This window comes from Rattus norvegicus, chromosome 3 (genome assembly GCF_036323735.1).
Source record: "Rattus norvegicus strain BN/NHsdMcwi chromosome 3, GRCr8, whole genome shotgun sequence".
NCBI classification, from domain to species: domain Eukaryota; kingdom Metazoa; phylum Chordata; class Mammalia; order Rodentia; family Muridae; genus Rattus; species Rattus norvegicus.
The window spans coordinates 174,944,666-174,964,457 of NC_086021.1; the positions used below are offsets into that span (position 1 = coordinate 174,944,666).

Sequence of the window (19,792 nt, forward strand, 5' to 3'; positions counted from 1 at the left end):
AGCGGTAAAGCGCTTGCCTAGCAAGTGCAAGGTCCTGGGTTCGATCCCCAGCTCCGAAAAAAAAAACAAAAAACTACTGCTCATGTAATAGTATTGTTGCCTCAGAGAAACGGGCTTTCCCATCACTCCATTTTATAGCTGAGGGAAGTGAGGCTTGAGACGTGACGTTCCACATATTTGGAACCAAAGCCAGCCCTGCCCATGATCCACCTCAGCCTCAAGCTGTTGCTCCTCTTCAGGTAGGATGGAAGCGGTCAGGAGCACAAACCTGTGTCTAGCATACAGCAGGTGCTTACTAAATGCTAGCAGTGGGTTTGTGATTGCAGCTCTCCCCTGGCAGTGTCAGGTGATCAGCAGGCTCAGGGCTGAAGCAGTTTGGGGCTTTTGCTGCCCCTGCTGCTACCAAGGCAAGGGTACTTACTGCACAGCCTTACACACTGGCTCACAGAATGCATAAATTCCACTATTCTACATCTTCCGCACAAATTTGGACCCCAACTGTATATCTCCATAGATATTTATATAAATACACACACACACACACACACACACACACACACACACACACACACCCCTATGAGTTTTTTTGAAGGTTTCATATGACATATTTGATCATGCTTATCCCCTCCCCAGCCTGTTCATCCCCTCCCCCAGCTATCTCTCTCTCTCTCTCTCTCTCTCTCTCTCTCTCTCTCTCTCTCTCTATAGGGAGAGGGTAAGGAAGGGGGGGAGGGAAAGAGAGAGAGAGAGAGAGAGAGAGAGAGAGATATCTTGGGCTATTTAATTCAAAGTCCAAACTTTTGAACTGGGCATGAATCCCAACACTTGGGAGCGAGAGGCAGGCAGATGTCTGAGAGTCTGAGAGGTGGAGACCAGCCTGATCTCCAAACGCCAACCTCCCGCAGCAGCATGGCGCTCCCACTAGAGTAGCGTTCACATCGGTGCCCGCCTTCAAGCCCAGCTCACTTCAGCAGCCACCTGGTCCCAAGAGCCACTTCTTTTGCCTTCCTAGATGCTTGGCCCTGCCTTGGGGTTTCGCTCTTCCACATGGAGGGTCTTCCTGTCCGCATCGTGACTATCATGGCTCACTGCTCGCCAGGGTCACCCCTGGAGCAGCTCTGGAAAATCCTGCTGGCCAAATCCACCTCAGGGAGCTGATGTCACTCCTAAGGGCATGTGGTGTCCGGGCATATTGTCTTTCTAGGTGCCCCCTAATACTCAATCAACATTAAGAATTGTTGCCCAAGGGGCCAGCAAGATGGCTCACTGGGTAAAGGTGCTTGTTGTCAAACTTGATGATTTAAGGTCAATCCCTGGGATACGTGTGGCTAAGAGGAGAGAACCAATCCCATGATGTTGTCCTATCACCTCCACACGCACACAATAAGTTTCATAAAAGAGATGTTTTAAAAATAACCCAGGGCTGGAGAGATGGCTCAGCGGTTAAGAGCACTGACTGCTCTTCCAGAGGTCCTGAGTTCAGTTCCCAGCAACCACATGGTGGCTCACGACCACCTGTAATGGGATCTGATGCCCTCTTCTGGTGTGTCTGAAGACAGCTACAGTGTAGTTATATTTAATTAATTGATTAAAAAATAATAATCTGGGGTTGGGGATTTAGCTCAGTGGTAGAGTGCTTGCCTAGCAAGCACAAGGCCCTGGGTTCGGTCCCTAGCTCCGAAAAAAAAATAAAGAATCCAGGCTAGTTCCTTGCCTCCTAGCCAGGAGTCAGATGTCGGATCCCCAGAATGACTGTCCCCAGCCACGCCCTCCTCTCTGCCCTACTAACCAACAACTGGAGCCATGCAGAACGTGATGTATGCGGTTGTCTCCAACAAGGGTACTATTTTTATGTGTACAGATACTAGCCACATTTCCGTCATGACTGTGTGACCCAGTGGGCTCCCTAAACCTATGGGCTGCAGTTCCACACATGGCCAGCAGGTGGCGAGGGCCATGGATTGCATTAACTAGTTTGGCTGCCCAATGTCTGCCTCAGACCCCTCCCTCGCCTTGCCCTGCTAAGCAGGTTGTGGAGGGTTCTGTGGCTTCGGATTTGTAGCCTACCATCTGAAAACACTCAGCCTAGGACTTGGGAGTATAACTTCAAAACAGGTAGCTAGTGTGAGGTCCTGGGTCCAGTTACCGCAAACACCCTCTGCTCAGACCAAGGTCACAAGAAGCCTGCGGATGTGTCAAGACCTGCGGTGTCCCCGCCTACCAGTCATATACTGACCCTCTGGGCTGCAACCATGACTCCAATGAGACCACAGCATGTACCACAATGCTTGGAGATCATCTGTCCGCCACATGGGGACAGACTGAGGACTAACACACTTCCCCAGTCTAAGGAATGACAATAGTCTGTGTAATCAAAGTACCAAGTGAACGTGTGTCAAACGTTTCATTTGTGTACACAGAGGGAGAGAAGTCTGCCCTGTGCAAATGCTGGACACGGAGGGACATTCGAGGACTCTGGTCAAGCAGGGTAGCTGGAAGGGCCTTTACAAGCCCCCCGCAGTTGAATAAAAGATTAAATCAAATTCTGCATAATTTATGTGTTCACTCATCTTACACAGGGTCTCACGGAGCTCCTCAAGCTGGTCTCTAACTCATTACCCAGCCAAGGGTGACTTTGAAGTTGTGATTCTCCACCTCTGCCTCCCGAGTGCTGAGATTACGCGTGTGGGACCATGCCTGGTTTCATGAAAGCTGAGGCTCAAACTCAGGGCCTTGTGCGTGCCTGGCAAGCGCTCTTCAAACTGAACCATATTCCCAGGCTAAACTTCACATATTTTTTTTAAAAAACCCACCACTTTCCTACCCAGGAGCAGATAAGTCAGTTCTTCAGGTCTTTTCCTCTGTGGACAGCTTGGGGGATGTGGGACACAGGAGAGGAAGGCCTAGAGGTGGCTTTCTGAGGGTGAGCCCTTAATCCTTTTAAATCTGGGACACAGGAGTGAACGGGTCAACCCTGTCACTCACAACTCACACCCAACTGCATTTGGCCACACAGGTACCACATATGATATGCAGGCACGAGACCCAGGCCAGAGATATGGGCATCTCTACCCAGAAGGGCATGGGAAACCTCAGCCTGAGAAGATGGACTTCTGGCCTAGAGCCAAAAGCTGATGATGTACCAGTTGCTTCTGGTGGCCCTAGCACTGTGAAACACTCACAGAGCCTGGGCTCAACCCTTTGCCTTGGCCTCAGAAGACTGTAGCCACCAAGGGCTGGAAGAAAGTACCAGCCCAGGCCACGCCCCTGCAGAGTACCCAGGACCTCAGGGGGGACCATGCCCCTTGTGTCTGGCCATTCAAACCTGACACAGCTACCTCCCTGCCCATGGGAGATTGGCATGACCAAACCCTTTTGCAAATGGTTTAATTTCTTTAAAAAAAGGTTAAGAATCTAAAAAACTTGGGACATCAGGGGGACCCAAAAGATCAATAACCTCAAGAGAACACCGCTCAGTCACGAAGAAACACCGTCATCAAAAAAGATATTTAAGTTTAATACAAATTTTATACAAAGAAAATGTGAAAAAATACTCCCATATGCTAAAAGCAGTTACGCTTCCCAAATAAGGCCAGCTAGGCTAGATTGGTTTTTTTTTTGTTTTGTTTTTTTGACGACCGCAATTCACAAATTTTCTCTCTCTCCTGTTTTCTTCTAGCGTTTCTTCCTTTCTTCTCTAGTGGGGGTTAACTAGCTGGACGAGGCGCAGCTTGCGTTCTCTTATCAACAATGAAGAGAAAGTAAACGGAGACTAAAATGTACAACGGAATGTACTGGAATGATATACAGTTAATTTTTTCTGATATACACACATCACCTTTTGCTTCGATCGATGCTTTGTTTTACACAACATACAAAAATGGAACTACAGCAGACGTAGCGTTAACGGACAGCATGTCGGGTCCTGGCTCTCTCTCACACTGCCTGTGTTTCATGCTTACATTAAAAACGTAGAACTCCGGCATATAAATAATACGTACATGCTCCAACCCCGGGCTCGGTGGCCTCGTCGTGCATCTTGCCTTTTGAGTCCTTGCTTCTGAGAAGCACGTCTTCGAGAAATCCGTGTGAGTGCTTATGGGGAAAAAAACTCAGCCGAGAGAAGGGGTGTCTCCCTCCCCGAGCGAAGGCCGCCAAGGGGATTGTTCGTGTGGACCTTCTGTAAACAGGAGGCTGCTTTGCCCTTTCGGGAACCATAGCTGGAAACACAGCACTCACACACACACACTTCTCTCTGTGTCCTTCGAGCCCAGCAAGCTTGTGTTTCCTAACATCGTCTTGTAGGGTCTGTGAGGGGCCGATGGCTTGGTGTGGCGGGTCCACGGCAGCACAGCCTGAGAGCCCCGATCATGGTGTGCTGTGGCGACAGTGGCTCCCTCCCCTGGGTATCCAAGGACAAGGGCCTATGACAGAATAGCAATCCCCAGGCCCAGCCCTGACACCACAGTGAGGCTAGTGGGCTAACTAACCAGCCCCTGGATTATCAAAACATTCTTTTAACTGTAGATTTTTTTTATATATATATAACTTGTTTTTCTTTTCTTTTTTTATAAGTTAAGGTCAGTATAGATATGAAAAAGAAAGGGTACACTAGGTCAGTGACATCACAAAGTGTACCTACTTACACCTAAAGTGTTTGGCTCACAGGGTAGAGCAGTCCCGGCCAAGGTGGAAGCTGGGGTGGAGTCAAGTCATGGAGTCAAGTCGCTGTCCTGCAGCCAAGCCCACGGGCAGAGCCTGAGTGTTAGGAATTCTAAAGGTGGTGGCAGTTCTCCAGTTTCTGTTGCTTCCTGTTGTTTGGGTTGTTTCCCCCCCACACACTCAGGGAGGTTTCTGGCTCACAATGCACCCCTAGTCCCAGAAGGTGTCTAGCCTAGACTCCCGGGACTCTTTGGGCATGAGGTTCTTCGTGCTGGTCCCTGCACTGTGCTCGGAGCGGGATGACCCTCGCTTTTCCTCGCTGCTGCTCCACAAACCCGCCTTGCTGCTCCGGGAATGGTCTGTGGAAAAAAGGCGGCAAGTTCAACTCCCCGCCTCCCCTCAAACTCATCTCCCAGCTGGGAGCCACCTTCCCTCCCTCCAGCCGGATGACACCCACAGCTGCCCCTGTGGTCACAGGGTGACTCCCGAGAGCACAGAGTGAGGGGAGCTGACTTTCAGGCTTTAACTACAGTGAATTGGAAGATCAAGATGTGTCACACTTGCAGAGTAAAGGTTAGCGAGGGAGGGTTGATGGGGAACCCCTGCCAAGTGACTCTTTGCCTCTGACCTCGATTCTTGGAGAAAGACCCTCAGAAACTGGCATTTGTGGTCTCCTTGTGTTAACAGAACTCCTAATTAATTTGTAAGACTCACATCCAAACCAGGAAGAGATTGTAAGAGAGAAAATGAGGCCCAGATGAGACGGCTAACCTGGACACTGACTCCATGGACTCCCAGGAAGGACCATGTTAGGGGTCAGTGACAGGTAAGAGACCTCAATGCCTGGGACGGCTTTGAGGACAAACAGGCAGCAAGTTAGGGAGTGGCGGAGGAAGTGAAGAAGAAGCTAAAAGAAGAGCCACAGAAGCTATTTAGAAGAGGACAACAGCACCAAACTGTGGGCACGATGATGGCTTTAATGGCCAGCCATTAAGATCCCTTAGTAAGCTCCCAGATTCTCTCACTCTCCTGAGCTGTGGAGGGTCAAGCTTCAGATGGATCAGGGTCAGTGAGGAGGGACCACTGCTGCCCCTGGGGAAAGGCACTCACTTATGGTCTGTCCACAAAGCATGTGCCCAAAAACAAAAACAAAACAAAACAAAAACCCACCCTCGGGTTGCTTTTACATTCAGCCAGAAGGGGGCAGTATTCTATGCACCCTCCGATTCCTAGCAGTTACTCTATAATCTTCTTCTAAAGGTCTTTGAGGGGGTGACATGGATACGGTCACAAGTCACCAAGTCTTTCCAGCTGTGGGGAGAGCCAAGATCAGCGGGGACATGAAAGAAACAGAACTGGAGATCCCAAGGTCTGTAGGCCTGAGCCTCGAGTGGGCTGAGCGCAGGATGTTGGATAACAGAGTAGATCGTGGCAGGGAGACGTAGTGTCCAGCTAAGACAAAACAAAGGCTCTGAAAGGCCAAACCTACAGCCGTTTGCAAAGGCAGCAAGAGGACTAGACAAGAAGACTGACAAAGCAGAGGAAGACAACACTCAACGCACAGGACACACCCACAGACACAGAGACACACACGCTCACCACACACACGCTCACCACACACACACACACACACACACACACCCAGGGCTTCTGCACACCCCACAGACACAGAGACACACACGCTCACCACACACACACACACACACACACACACACACACACACACACACACACACACACGGCTTCTGCACACCAGGAGTAACTCCCAGCGGCTCCCCTGAGACAGGGTCATACTTACACTTCTGGGCTGGGTAGTTGGGGTGCGGCTGGTGGTCTGTAGTGGTTGGGGTATAGGCAGGCTGCTTGTCATACCTCTTGCTAACTGAAGAGAGCACAGGTAGCCTTAGAATCCATCACAGCTGAAATTCCACACAACCCCAGGGGCCGACACCCACGGTCACGGACGGGCTAGCAAATAGCTCCTTCATGGAGGCCACTCGATTGGATGTGCTTACAGGCGACCGGGGGTGCTTTTAAAAACACGCGTGTAAACCACAAACAGGGTCGCTGGACATGGCACCACGTCACAGGGAGTAAGGCGGACACATGAGGACATACGGGGACATAAAAGCGGCCCCGTGCTGTGCAAGCCACGAACGCTCAGGACTCTGAAAGCAAAACGTTCTGAACCACGAGCTCTGCCAAAGTCTGGTCCTAGCAGGGAAACTGAGGCTGTGTTGAGGTGCACGAGGGTGTCGAGCACCTCAGAGCAGAGCAGAGAACAGACTGACAGTCTGTGAGGAAGAGGAAGGCTAGCCCAGGGGCCACGCTGAGGACGAGGGAGGGATAGCAACTGGGAGGGACCAGCTGACTAAAACTCTAAGCCGCAATAAAGGGACATCCACGAACTGTACCCAAGTCCTTAGACAAGGCAAGCGTGTCTGCCACCAGTCACCCCAGCCCTCAGGAGTTTGAGGCAGGAGGTTCATGACTTTGAAGCCAGCCTTGGCTATGGAGCACAAGTGCCTACAAACCTAAAAGTGTGAAGTGGAAGGAGTGTATACATTAAAGAATATCCCGAAGAGGGAAAGAACAGAATCGAGGAAGAAGGAAAGGAGACAGAAGTGTCACCGCAGTAGCCATTGCCTAGGTGCCAAGTGGCATTACAGTTAGTGCAAATGAACCTTGGGATTACAACTTTTCGGGGGGGGGGGGTGAGAAGAGACAGTGGAACACGCATGTTCTCAGTCCTGATGCCAGCAGGCCACAAGCAGAGACAAAGTTGCCAAGACTCTCCTGACAGGCTGGGAGGGGGGCAGGCTCACTCAGCCAAGTGTGGCCAGACCACATAAAGTAATCAGAAATCAGGGAGGCGAAGTTCACGGATACATTCTAAAGACGGGTCAGAAAGCAGGCCTGTGGAAGTCTCCGGAGGGCCAGCAAGGCAGGGGAGTCAGGCGAGGACACCTTGCTGGATCTAGTCTAGCTTCTGTGCGTGTATAAGAACATTCTGCTCAGGGTTGGGGATTTAGCTCAGTGGTAGAGCGCTTGCCTAGGAAGCGCAAGGCCCTGGGTTTGGTCCCCAGCTCCAAAAAAAAGAACCAAAAAAAAAAAAAAAAAAAAAAAAAAAGAACATTCTGCTCAAAACCCTTAAAGGACAAATTGTTGCTGGGGACATGACTCCGTGGTGAGCCCTTGCCCAGCACGCATGCAGTCCTGAGTTCAATCCCCAATATCACACAAAAGGCCTGAGGAAGTGTGTATGTATACATGTAACGTGTAAGTGTGAGTGTCAGGGGTATGCATGTAACACGTACGTAGGTAGGGGTGTACATGTAACACGTGTGCACACATGTAACATGTGTGCAGCAGGGGTATATGTGTAACATGTGTAAGTGTATAGGATGTGTACATGTAACATGTGTGGGGGGTGTACATGTATGTGCGAACATGCATCATGTAAGTGTGTGGCAGGGGTATACATGTAGAGTCTGGAGATCAATTATTTCTCCTTTTTCTTTTTTTTGAGTCTGGGTTTCTCACTGAAACATGTCTGGCCAGCGAGTCTTGGAGATCTCTGGGTCATAGTGCTGGGATCACAGGCACATGCTGCCTCACTAGGCCTTTTACATGGATGTACATTTTAGGCCTTCCTGTTTGTATCCTCTGAGCCACCTCTCTATCACCCTGGCCTCATTCTTTACCCCAGATTCAAGACAAGACTTGATCTGAAATAGCCTTCCGACTGGGCACTGTCTGAGATAACATGTCAGAACATGTCGGCTGGGCTGGGGCTCAGAGTGGAGCACAGAAGCCTGGCGTATGCACGGCTTTAAGGTCTGTCCCAAGCATTATACCCATGTGTAGCACTCCAAGAAAAAGACTACAGCAATAATAAACCCACGACATTTAGACTTCTAAATGCCCTTGCTTGTCAACGGCTCCCTTCCTCCTCCCTCTCCCCTTCCCCCTCCTCCCCTTCCCCCTTCCTTCCTCTCCTCTCTCCCCGTCTCCCCCTTCTCTGTGAGGCTCTGGATAGTCTGGAACTCACTCTGTAGACCACGCTGACCTCAGACTCACAGAGATCTACCAGTCTCTGCCCCCAGAATACTGGGATCAAAGATTACAGGTGTGCGACATACGCCCCTATGGATGGCTTCATCTCTTAAGACAATGGTGGGGTTGGGGATTTAGCTCAATGGTAGAGCGCTTGCCTAGCAAGCGCAAGGTCCTGGGTTCGGTCCCCAGCTCCGGAAAAAAAAGAAAAGGAAAAAAAAAAAAAAAGACAATGGTGAGAAGCCAACACAGGGTGGGAGGGGGCAGGATGGGAAGCCAGGGAGGCTCTAACTGAGCTGGGGAAGCAGAGTGGACAGGTGTCAGGTTGTGCCTCTCAATCCAGTAACCATGAACCAAAGTCACCATTTAAATGACCTGAAGGAAACTGTCCACTCCCACCCCTCAGTTGCATGCGCTCAACGGTTTGACATCCATTTCTGGGATGGACAACATAGACCTGACCATGACTCTCGTCTGTCAGTGATGAGAGATATGGCGTGGAGACGCAGGTGAATTTATCACTGCTCCCCAGGAAGATATGAGTGGGGCAGCTTAGCAGCCAAGGACAGAACAGAGAGGCGGGTCAGGTGCGGGAAGCTGGCCTGACTGAACAAGCCAGATCATGTCAAGTCTGCTCAGAACAGCACCCACACCTGACGCTCCCAAGGATGTAGAGGCAGGGAGAGCCAGGCGGATGTTCTGACAGGAATGGAGAACTCGAATTCTTCTGTTATGAAGTAAGGAAGCAGGGGCTCATGGTAGGGACTTAGTAAGGTGACCAAGCAGGTGAGAAACTGTGCCCAAGGTGAGCAAGACTTGTGTGTGTCGTCATGGGAAGAGCATTCCCCTGGTGATGCTCTACCGCTGAACTCTAGGGCTCAGGTGCAGCTTGAGGAAATACGGAAGCCTGGCCTTTGGCCAGGTGTGCATGCTGAGGAAGCAGGAACCCAGGGGGCTGGGTTCCATTATCAGAGTTTCTGATGGGAAGACTAACAGGGAGACACAGCTGAAGGGAGGGGTTAAGAAGGAATGCTGGGATTGGGTAAACCAAGGCCACACAGCACAGCCTGGACAACCACCTCTGGTTTCCACTAACAACAGCTTTGTGGGAGCTACCCACTGCACCCCGCACACTCAGAAAGGGACACCCGCACAGAAGCCCTAGCTCTGAAAGCTTTCTCAGAGGCTAGAACTGCAAGGCACTTCCTCGGAGTTCATGACTCCTCCCCCACACCCAGCCACTTCCTCCAGGACCTAAGGTCTCCTTCCAGGCTTCCCTGTGCACCAAGATTCTCTAGGTCAAAGGGCAGCAAAGGGAACCCAAGCCACACAGTCTCTTCTGCTGGCCATGGTTTGCTGGGACACTGCCAGCCATGCATCTGGCTGTTTGCTCTGTGACTTGCGACAGGCATTGGGTCAGCATGGACCTGCTAGAGGACTCCTCAGGGTCACTCCTCAGGGTCACTCTCGGCTCTACCGTCTCTGCGACGCCCCAGAGTCCCAGATGATATTTCCTAACTTGGGCACGGCTAGCCCCACTCTTGGAATAAAGACATCCCTACAGTCCTCTTCTCCTCGCTTAGTTCGTGGGCTTCTCTGCTTGTTTATATTTCAAACCGAGTTTCCCTCTGTAGACCAGGTTGGCCTAGAACTCACAGAGATACACCAGCCTCTGGCTCCTGAGTGCTGGGATTAAAGGTTTGCGCCACAATCCCAGTTTTTAATAAAACTTATTTTAAACTTGTTTTCAACATCATCACTGATAAGTGGAAAATCCACTAAGGCATCTCTTCAAAAATAATTTTAAAAAAGGGGGTGGGGCTGGAGAGATGGCTCAGCGGTTAAGAGCACTGACTGCTCTTCCTGAGGTCCTGAGTTCAAATCCCGGCATCCACGTGGTGGCTCACAACCATCTGTAATGGGATCTGGTGCCCTCTTCTGGTGTGTCTGAAGACAGCCACAGTGTACTTAGATATAATCAATCAATCAATCAATCTATCTATCTATCTATCTAAAAGGAAAAGAAAGAAAACAGATCGATCGATCGATCTATCTATTTATCAATCAATCAATCAATCTATCTATCTATCTAAAAGGAAAAGAAAGAAAACAGATTGTTCCATGCTAAGAGTAGGGAACTGGTCGAATCCAGTTCACTCTGTCTTTGTGAAGAGCAGAATTCAAGCCAGGACGGTAGCACAGGCCCATCACTCCAGTGCTCAGGAGGCTGAGGCAGGAGGATGATGAGATCAAAGACCACAGTTCGAAACGAGACACGATGCTGACGGCGTTGTGGAACGACAGGGCCCCCCAAGCTCAGCAACACGCCAGAACTGTAGAGGACAGTGGGGAGGCGGTATTCCTTCACCAGAGGTCTCCAACTATACACCCCGGAGTCTGCGCGCTCACCTCCTCCCTCCAGCAGCCCGCCACTCCTTCAGACAAATGGCAATCCTCCGCACACTCACTGCACACAAGAAAAGCCTCAACTTTCTGTTTTCAGCCACAGGACATCAAGGGACAAGAGGTCCTGGAGCCACAACAACAGGAGAGAGCCTCAAATTGGCCAAGGAAGCCATGGCTCTGAACTCTGGAGTAAGCTCAGAAGAATACAGGAGAAGAAGACACCCAAGGCTCCCAGGGAAGGAGGAGGATGGCTCAGCACAGAAGTTCCACTCATCGCTAAAGGTTTTGAGGATCTTCATGAATCATATATGCCCTGAGGATCTCAGTGACCCAAGGGGATCACCCTGTGTCCTAGTGAACGGTGCCCTCAGTAAACACAACGCACGAGGGTGACCAATACAAGGAGGTACCCGGATGACACCTTGCCTGGCTGTACCTCCAAATCCATCCAAAGGTACGCCAAAAAAATCCCAAACACGACCAAGTGAAATACAAAACCCCTTGTGCCCACTAGGGGGCGACATACCAGAGCCTTGGTTGGAGCCTAAGAGAATGGAGGAGGGCGTCTCTCTGGAGCCGGAAAGGTCCAGGGTCTAGAAATAGAAACCAACAAAAAGATTGGACGATAGAATCCCAGGGAATCATGGGAAGGCTCACCACTCCCCCTACCCAAAGCACCTTAGAGGCCTGGTGATCAGACAAGAGCCAGGGCAGAAGCATGGCCACACACCTCATGCTCTTCCTGTCAGATCCAAAAGGCCAGAACAAAGCACTGGAGCGACCCCCCCTTATCCCTGTTGTCTCTGTTCCCACTACATTCACTACCTCCTCAGCCTCCCTCTCAGACCTACTCAGTGCCCTGATGTGCACAGAATTGCTCACAAATCTTCTTTTATTTCATGTTAGTCTCTTACGAGGCAATACTCGATACAGTTTCTAACTGACCATCTAATGACTTGGGCTCTTGAAACAATGATCAACCATGACCCTTAAAATGGCCTGTGCATTCAACTGTTTTCACAGTCCCCACAGGAAGCCAAGCAGCTGTGAGCCCTATGGGCTAGTGTGACGGCACCCGTGGCCACTTAAATCTCAAGTAACTTTAAAACAAGCAGACCCTTGGTCACATCAGCCACACTTCTAGTCCTCAATAGTGACACGTGGCCCAGTGGCTTCCAGGGTTGGCAGAAGAGACATTGTTTTACCTCCGCAGGAGGAACACCTTTCTGAACTTTGAGGAACAAACATCCTATATACACACTGCCCTGGCTCTCCATGTTCTAAAATGGAGGGGAGGGGAGTGGCCATAAGGAACCATTCTCCACCCAGACAAACACAAACAGCGAGGGACATCGAATGGTGGCAGTACAGAAAGGGTCTTTGGCACAAGGTGACTGTCAGTCGGGGGACCCTCACCGAGTTACTGTCCTTGCTCTTCTCCGTTGAGGAGGAATTCGAGGACGATGACGACGTCTCTTTCTCTTTGGGGGTGCTGGCTGGTTCTGAAGGTGCTGACTGTGTATTGGAAGAGCTGCCCTGAGATGTCTTATTTCCTGTTTCCTGGTTTGCCTCAGCATCCGCTTCCTGCTGAGGGGCGGTAGCTGGGGACCAATGAGAGCAGGGCAAGTCATGAGATGCTTCAAGCCACATGGAGCCCAGCTTTAAAACTGTGCTACCCCAGGCTCCATTCCTCCCAAACCCACCTAGAGAGAGACCTTGCATGGGCCTCTGACCCCAAAACCCAGAGCTCCAAGCTTTATTTGAAAATAGACCTTTCAATATTTAGCAATTCAATCCTTAAATCATTTTCCTGAGAACATGCTCTCCAAGCAAAGGGAAATGGTGGGGAGCCAGGATGTGGCCACTGAGGAAGCCTGTGGCCTACCACTAGGCTTAGGTCCACCTCAGCCCAGCTGAGACAGAGTGAGGAAGGATGAGCGTCCTTTGAGAGGGGCATAGGACTTCTGGGTGAGCAGAACAGTGGGGAAGAGTTAGAGACAGGGACGTCACCATGACACAGAGAGTGGAGTTTGTGGTGTTAAAGACAGCTAGACTGCAGGAAGTACCCACATGGAGGCCTCCCTCAATGAACACCACCAAACACAGTGGCGAGGACTCGGGAGTCACTACACCATAAACCCTAACTGCACAACTTAAAGCCACTGATATGCTAACCCATGGGGTTTCCTGCTAGCATCCAAAAGGAGACGATGGCTGTCAAGGTAATCTCAACTACCAAACAGTTAGTCCCAGCAAACACTCATCACCCGGGGGGCTCTCCACATCCTAGAATATGGCCATGCTGGCAATAAAAGAGCCATTCCCCACCCAGACAACCCCAGACAGCAAGGGACATCCAGGAGTGGCCCTTCCTAAACCTAAGAACTGGGACAGCATCCTGTTTGAGGCAGTGGATCATTATCACCCCAAAGAACAGAGGTTCTAGGGGCTGGAGAGATGGCTCAGCGGTTAAGAGCACTGACTGCTCTTCCAGAGGTCCTGAGTTCAAATCCCAGGAACCACATGGTGGCTCACAACCATCTGTAATGAGATCTGATGCCCTCTTCTGGCATTCAGGAATACATAATAAATCTTTGAGAGACAGAGAACCAGAACCACAGAATGACTCAGTGCTAAATCAACCTCCCAAAAGCTCCATTAACCTGACTGTTAAAGGCTGCAAACACTGCCAAGCTCTGAGATTTAACTTCACATCTGCATCTCTCGTGTGTCAGAGCAACAGAGGTTTAGGGACAGCCTGGGGCAAGCAAGCATCCCTCAGAACCTCAGCCGGGAGGCCCCACCATGCAGCCCCCGCCCCGGCAGGCACCCAGGCGTACCCGACTGGGTACAGGACTTCATGTGCTCGGGCCAGTGGGCCTGCTGACAGGGGTAGTCGCAGTAGCTGGTGTTCCAGCAGCAGTAAAAAATGGCCTCCTTCTTGCAGTTGGCACACCACTGCTTCTTCTTGGTCTCGTCCACCGCCTGCTGCTTCTCCAGCTCCAGCTGCTTCTTCACCTCGGCGATGAGCCGATCCCGCTCCTGTTCCAAGCTCTGCCGCATCTCTGCCATGGTCAACTCTGAAGGAGGAGGAGGAGGACACTAGCTGCACCACTGGCCCAGCACAGGATACTGAGCATCAGATCCCTAGGTTCACAAAGAACCCGACCTAAGTCTTGACTAGGAAATGGCCCCACTAGCTCAGTGGCCCTGGGCCAGTAACCCAGCTGGGACATTCATCACTTGAGTTTCATAACCTGTCACGCTGTCAGTGATGTGCCTAGCATGAAGGTGACGGGAGACCCCAATGACGTCATTCTGAGTAACCCCAAATTGTAGGAATTCCACACACCCTTCAAACGATTCCAAAATACATACACAGCACCTACTGTGTACAAACTTGGTCCCAAGGAACATCAGGGGATGAGGTGGCCAGTTGTTATGGTAACGGGGGAACTACCAAACCACTCATTCCTTAAAAAAATTCCAGGCAGTATACACATTTACAAGTGACCCTTACACTGAAACTGAATGGTTTCTCTGGTCCTCGTAAACTCTTCTTGAATTAAAAGAGACCAGCAAAGGGCTACTACCACTGTGGCTCAGCTGGTAATGGGCTTGTGGCTAAGCCTTATATCCTGAGTTCAATCCTCAGATCCCACATAAAGGTAGCAAGAGAGAACAGAGTTATCTTAAGAGAAAAGTAGGTCTACACCCCAAGCTCAGCTTCTCCAGACTGGACCCTTGAGGGCTATGATCCAAATGCCTCTGAGCACAGCCAGGTTTTGACCTGTTCACATCTGGGCCCAGCCTCAGAGCAGCCAGAGTCTCACCCCGCTTGGGCCTTACCCAAGTTGTGCTTCATCTCGGCGAGCTCCTGCTGGTGCAGCCACTGCAGCTTCTCAATCTCAATCCTCAGCCTTCGAATCTGCGGTGAGAGCACGGGAGCCTGAGATGCTGCCACATGGCTCAGCTCTCCATCAGGCCCCAAGCTCTACCAGGCACCCTGGCTCTGAGCCCACTGCCTCGCAGCTCAGGATTGGTGGTAGGGAGGTCAACACACTCGCACACACACACATACACTCACATACACTCTCCTTCACACACATGTTTACTCTTTCATATATACCCTCTCTTTCACACACATGTCTACTCTCACACACTCATTCTCTTTCTCACACACACTCTCTTTCATTCTCTCTCTCTCTCTCTCTCTCACACACACACACACACACACACACACACACACACAATCTTCGAGGACCATGTTTCTGAAAACCAAGGCAAATGAGCCAGTCACCCCCCACCCCCAAAAAATATGCAGGGAGGGGGAATCACAAAGAGTGAAAGGATTTTCATAGAAATAATACAACTAAAACTAAACTGGCATTTTGATTTTTTTTAAAAAACACATAAAAACCCAGAGCTGCTGAGCTGGCTCTCTGGTGAGGGTCCTTGGCACCAAGCCTGATGGCCTGTGTTCGAGGGTAGGAACGACAAGTTAACCGGAGAGAACTGACTCATCTAACCCACTCCTAACCACCCAGCAAACCCCTACACAGTCCCAGTGCCCAACATGTCGTTCCTGATCTTCTAAATCCCGAATCCCGGATCCTGGAAGACCACAGGGATCTCAGGGGAGAGATAAAGGCAGGGCCTCTCATTTGGAAGGGAAAGTAAACCATGCTGGCTTCCAGCAGGGCACCCTGCCCACCCACAGCAGCGATCACGCCCCCTGTCCTTCCAAGTTGTCACAACTGCACAGCACCCGACTCCAGGGGCACAGAAAACCAGGAGCTGCTCTACACCCTCAGCCTACAGAGGATGCCCGCCCAGAGCCAAGGGTCACCTGTGTCACAAGCGTGAGTAAATGAATGAACGGGCAAATGTCAACACAGAGGAGTTACGGCAAGGTGGGGGGCAGAGATGCAGAGACCAGAACTTCACCACAGGCGCTAAAGGGGACCGTAGGGCTGAGTACAGTGGTGTGCGCCTTTTATCCCAGCTCTCAGGAAAGAGGCGAGCGAGTTCACTTGAACTCTACGAGTTCAAGGACAGCCCAGGATGTACAGGGAGATCCTATCTCCTTGGCCCCACACTTAAAAAAAAAGTTCTCCTGGGATAAAGAGATTTCTCCTTCTTGAGTGTAGTCACAGACAGTGGTATTTACAAAGTTCACGGGCACAGCCCCCTGCACGAGCTTGGTTCTTAAATCTCCACTGATCTCTCCAGGGCCTCTCAGGGGCCTTTATATTCATGCTGTCCTCTCTTGTTGTCTTAAGAAAACCAGTGTTGGGCTGGAGAGACGGCTCAGTGGTTAAGAGCACTGACTGCTCTTCCAGAGGTCCTGAGTTCAATTCCCAGCAACCACATGGGGGCTCACAACCATCTGTAAAGAGATCTGATGCCCTCTTCTGGTGTGTCTAAGACAGCTACAGTGTACTCATATATAATAAATAAATAAAATATAAAAAAAAAAGTCTTTAAAAAAAAAAAAAAGAAAGAAAACCAGTGTTTCTGCTTGGGATTTACTGCCAGCCTTCGAGAAATCCTGCGCCTTGTGTGTTGCCTGGTGACTGACTACCGGCCACTGCTAGCACCAAATGATCCACATAGATACCAGCAGCTGGGTGGTTACTGAGTGGCCTCAGAGGGGAGTACAGGGGAGGGTGTGTGTGTGTGTGTGTGTGTGTGTGTGTGTGAGTGTGTGTGTGTGTGTGTGTGTGTGTGTGTGTGTGTGTCCATCTGTCCGTCTGTCTTTAAATAAAAGAAAGCTTCATGGGTTGGAGAGATGGCTCAATGGTTAAGAGCACTGACTAGGGCTGGAGAGATGGCTCAGAGGTTAAGAGCACTGACTGCTCTTCCTGAGGTCCTGAGTTCAAATCCCAGCAACCACATGGTGTCTCACAGCCATCTGTAATGAGATCTGATGCCCTCTTCTGGTGTGTCTGAAGACAGCAACAGTGTACTTATATATAATAAATAAATCTTTAAAAAAAAAAAAAAAAGAGCACTGACTGTTCTTCCAGAGGCCCTGAGTTCAAATCCCAGCAACCGAATCTCACAACCATCTGTGATGGGACCTGATGCCCCACTTTCTGGTGTATCTGAAGACAGCGACAGTGTACTCATATATAATAAATAAATTTTTAAAAATTAGAAAAAGAAGAGAAAGAAAGGAAGCAAGCAAGCTAGCTAGCTTCACAACTTACTTACAAGAGGTGACTTTGTAAGTAAATAATTCAGCATGTTAACCACTGTCTTTACTCATAAAGCTATGGTGCCTCCCTCCGGCACACAAATTCTTACACCAGAAGTGCTGGGGTAAAAAGGGCCAGGGGAAAGGAGAAAGAAGACTATGGCTCTGACCGCACATAAACCAAAGGTGGCCCATCTCATTGTGATCTGACAGGATATAGGCAGGAGGCAGGGCCAGCCTCCCTGACCACCCATTGATGACAGTCCACCCACGCTCACAGCCGGAACCCTCCAGGTGCCCCGAGGGGCTTCCAGCTTCCCACAGCCCAGGCTCAAGCCCTGAATGGGTGGGGATTCCCCAGTTGCCGCTGACCTCAGCAATTGTGCTCCCAGTGGTGTTCTTGGAGAGGTCGTTGTAGATTTCTGTCATAGTCCCCTTTATGGCGTCCATCATCTGGAAAGATAAAAACCGCTTCAGCAGGTGACACCCACGTAGCCCACACGCAGTGAAGAGCCAGTGTCCCTCCCAGACCCTGGTGCTTCAGGCTGTCACGACGGCTGACAGAAAGCAGGGAGGAGCTCCCTAGTAACCAAGGGTAGAAGCCAGAGGTCAGTAAAGAATCTGCAGTGTTGGGGTTGGGGATTTAGCTCAGTGGTAGAGCGCTTGCCTAGCAAGCGCAAGGCCCTGGGTTCAGTCCCCAGCTCCGGAAAAAAAGAAAAGAAAAAAAAAAAAAAAAAAAAAAAAAGAATCTGCAGTGTCCAGGCCAGTCCCTCGCTAAGCTGAGAAACCCAGAGTGAATTCTACCCCCACGTGGCTTGTTGAGCAAATACAGCAGGTTTAAGGAAGGGGTTATTTTGTCCTTGTGGCGTTTTTATTTATTTCTAATTATTTTTTATTTATATATATATATATTTATATGTATATATATGTATATATATATATATATATATATATATATATATATATATATATATATATATATATATATATATAAAGCCAGATGGTGGCGCACTCCTTTAATCCCAGAACTCTGGGAAGCAGAGGCAGGCAGATCTCTGAGTTCAAAGCCAGACAGGTCTACAGATCAAGTTCCAGGACAGCCAGGGCTACAGAGAATCCCTGTCTCAAAACAAACAAAACAAAATATATAGTTTTGTTTGTTGGTTTTTTCTTTTTTCTTTTTGTTTATTTCTTTTCACCAAGTCCGGAGCTCATGTCTCTACTTGGTTCTACCTCACCATGTAGCTGGTGACTGAGCTTCTGACCCCTGACCCCTGACCCCTGACCGCTGACCTCATCCGGTTTTAAGATCAGTGGTAGAGCTGGAGAGCAGATCTTCATTGTGCTAGGCAAGCATTCTATCAACTAAGGTACATCACACCCACCAAAATAAATTGGGGGATGGGGGGCATTTAGAGACAGGGTTCCTCCATGTAGCCCTGGTTGTCCTGGAACTTACTCTGTAGACCAGGATGGACTTAAATGCAGAGATCTGCCTGCCTCTGCCTCCCCAGCGCTGGAATTAAAGGCGTGCACCACTACTGCCTGGCTAAAAAGGAAAAAAAGAGTTTACTGTTAGGACGCATAAGTCCGCAGATATGCAAATGCCGCCGAGCTTGAGTGGAGGTCAGAGGACAAATCTGTGGAACTAGTTCTCTCCTCCCACCATTTACATGAGTTCCAGGGAACAAACTCAGGTCCCTAGATCTGGCGGTTTGAATATGCTTGCCCAGGCAGTGGCCTAGTTGGAGTAAGTGTGGCCTTATTGGAGGAACTGTGTCACTGTAGTGGGCTTCGAGATCCTCTTCCGAGCTGCAAAGAAGACAGTCTCCTGCTGCCTTCGGGTCAAGATGTAGAACTCTCAGCTCCTTCTCCAGCACCACGTCTTCCCGCATGCTGCCATGCTTGCCAAAATAACGGACTAAGCCTCCGAAACCCTAAGCCAGCCCCAACTAAATGCTGCCTTTATAAGCGTTGCCTTGGTCAATGGTGCCTCTGCACAGCAATAAAACCTAAGACACCACATCTGCACAACCTTTATCCAACGAGCCATCTTTCTGACCCAAAAGTGCATTTTACTGAGAAATAATTAATGCCTTACCCACTTCACCAGGTGCGGTTCGGTGCACTCTGCTGGCTTCCACTCGAGTGGCTGTGTGCGGACTGGCACACACACACATTCAATGGTTCTTAGCATGTCTGGAGTTACCCAGACAACAACAGCACAAACAACTCTAGAACATTTTATCACACACACACCCAAAACCAGGACCCACGTCCCCTGTCTTTACTGCCTTAGGATTTCTACTGCAGTGACGGAATGTACCTCGACCAAAGCATCTTGGGAAGGAAAGACTTTAACTGGCTTACACTTCCACAACAGTTCATCATCAAAGGAAGAAGTCAAGACAAGAACTCAACCAGAGAAGGAGACTGGAAGAAGGAGAGGATGCAAAGGCCATGGAGAGG

At 50.0% G+C, this 19,792-nt stretch overlaps 1 protein-coding gene across 29 annotated transcripts in view; it reads right to left on the reverse strand.

Annotated features, from left to right (window-relative positions):
* Nucleotides 1-3,496: 3,496 nt before the first annotated feature.
* Zmynd8 (zinc finger, MYND-type containing 8) overlaps nt 3,497-19,792 on the reverse strand; it is a 113,221-nt gene continuing 96,925 nt past the window's right edge. For 21 of the 29 annotated variants that reach the window (XM_063283406.1, XM_063283407.1, XM_006235564.5 and 18 more), the window contains 7 exons: nt 17,696-17,776; nt 14,974-15,052; nt 13,965-14,204; nt 12,541-12,725; nt 11,651-11,717; nt 6,461-6,544; nt 3,497-5,021 (listed from right to left, as the gene is read on the reverse strand). In XM_063283406.1, the coding sequence (XP_063139476.1) occupies nt 4,873-5,021; nt 6,461-6,544; nt 11,651-11,717; nt 12,541-12,725; nt 13,965-14,204; nt 14,974-15,052; nt 17,696-17,776 (885 nt within the window). In that variant the 3' untranslated portion in view covers nt 3,497-4,872. The remainder of the gene's footprint in view (nt 5,022-6,460; nt 6,545-11,650; nt 11,718-12,540; nt 12,726-13,964; nt 14,205-14,973; nt 15,053-17,695; nt 17,777-19,792) is intronic. The other 8 variants (XM_063283402.1, XM_006235571.5, XM_006235567.5 and 5 more) reach the window with 2 other exon arrangements.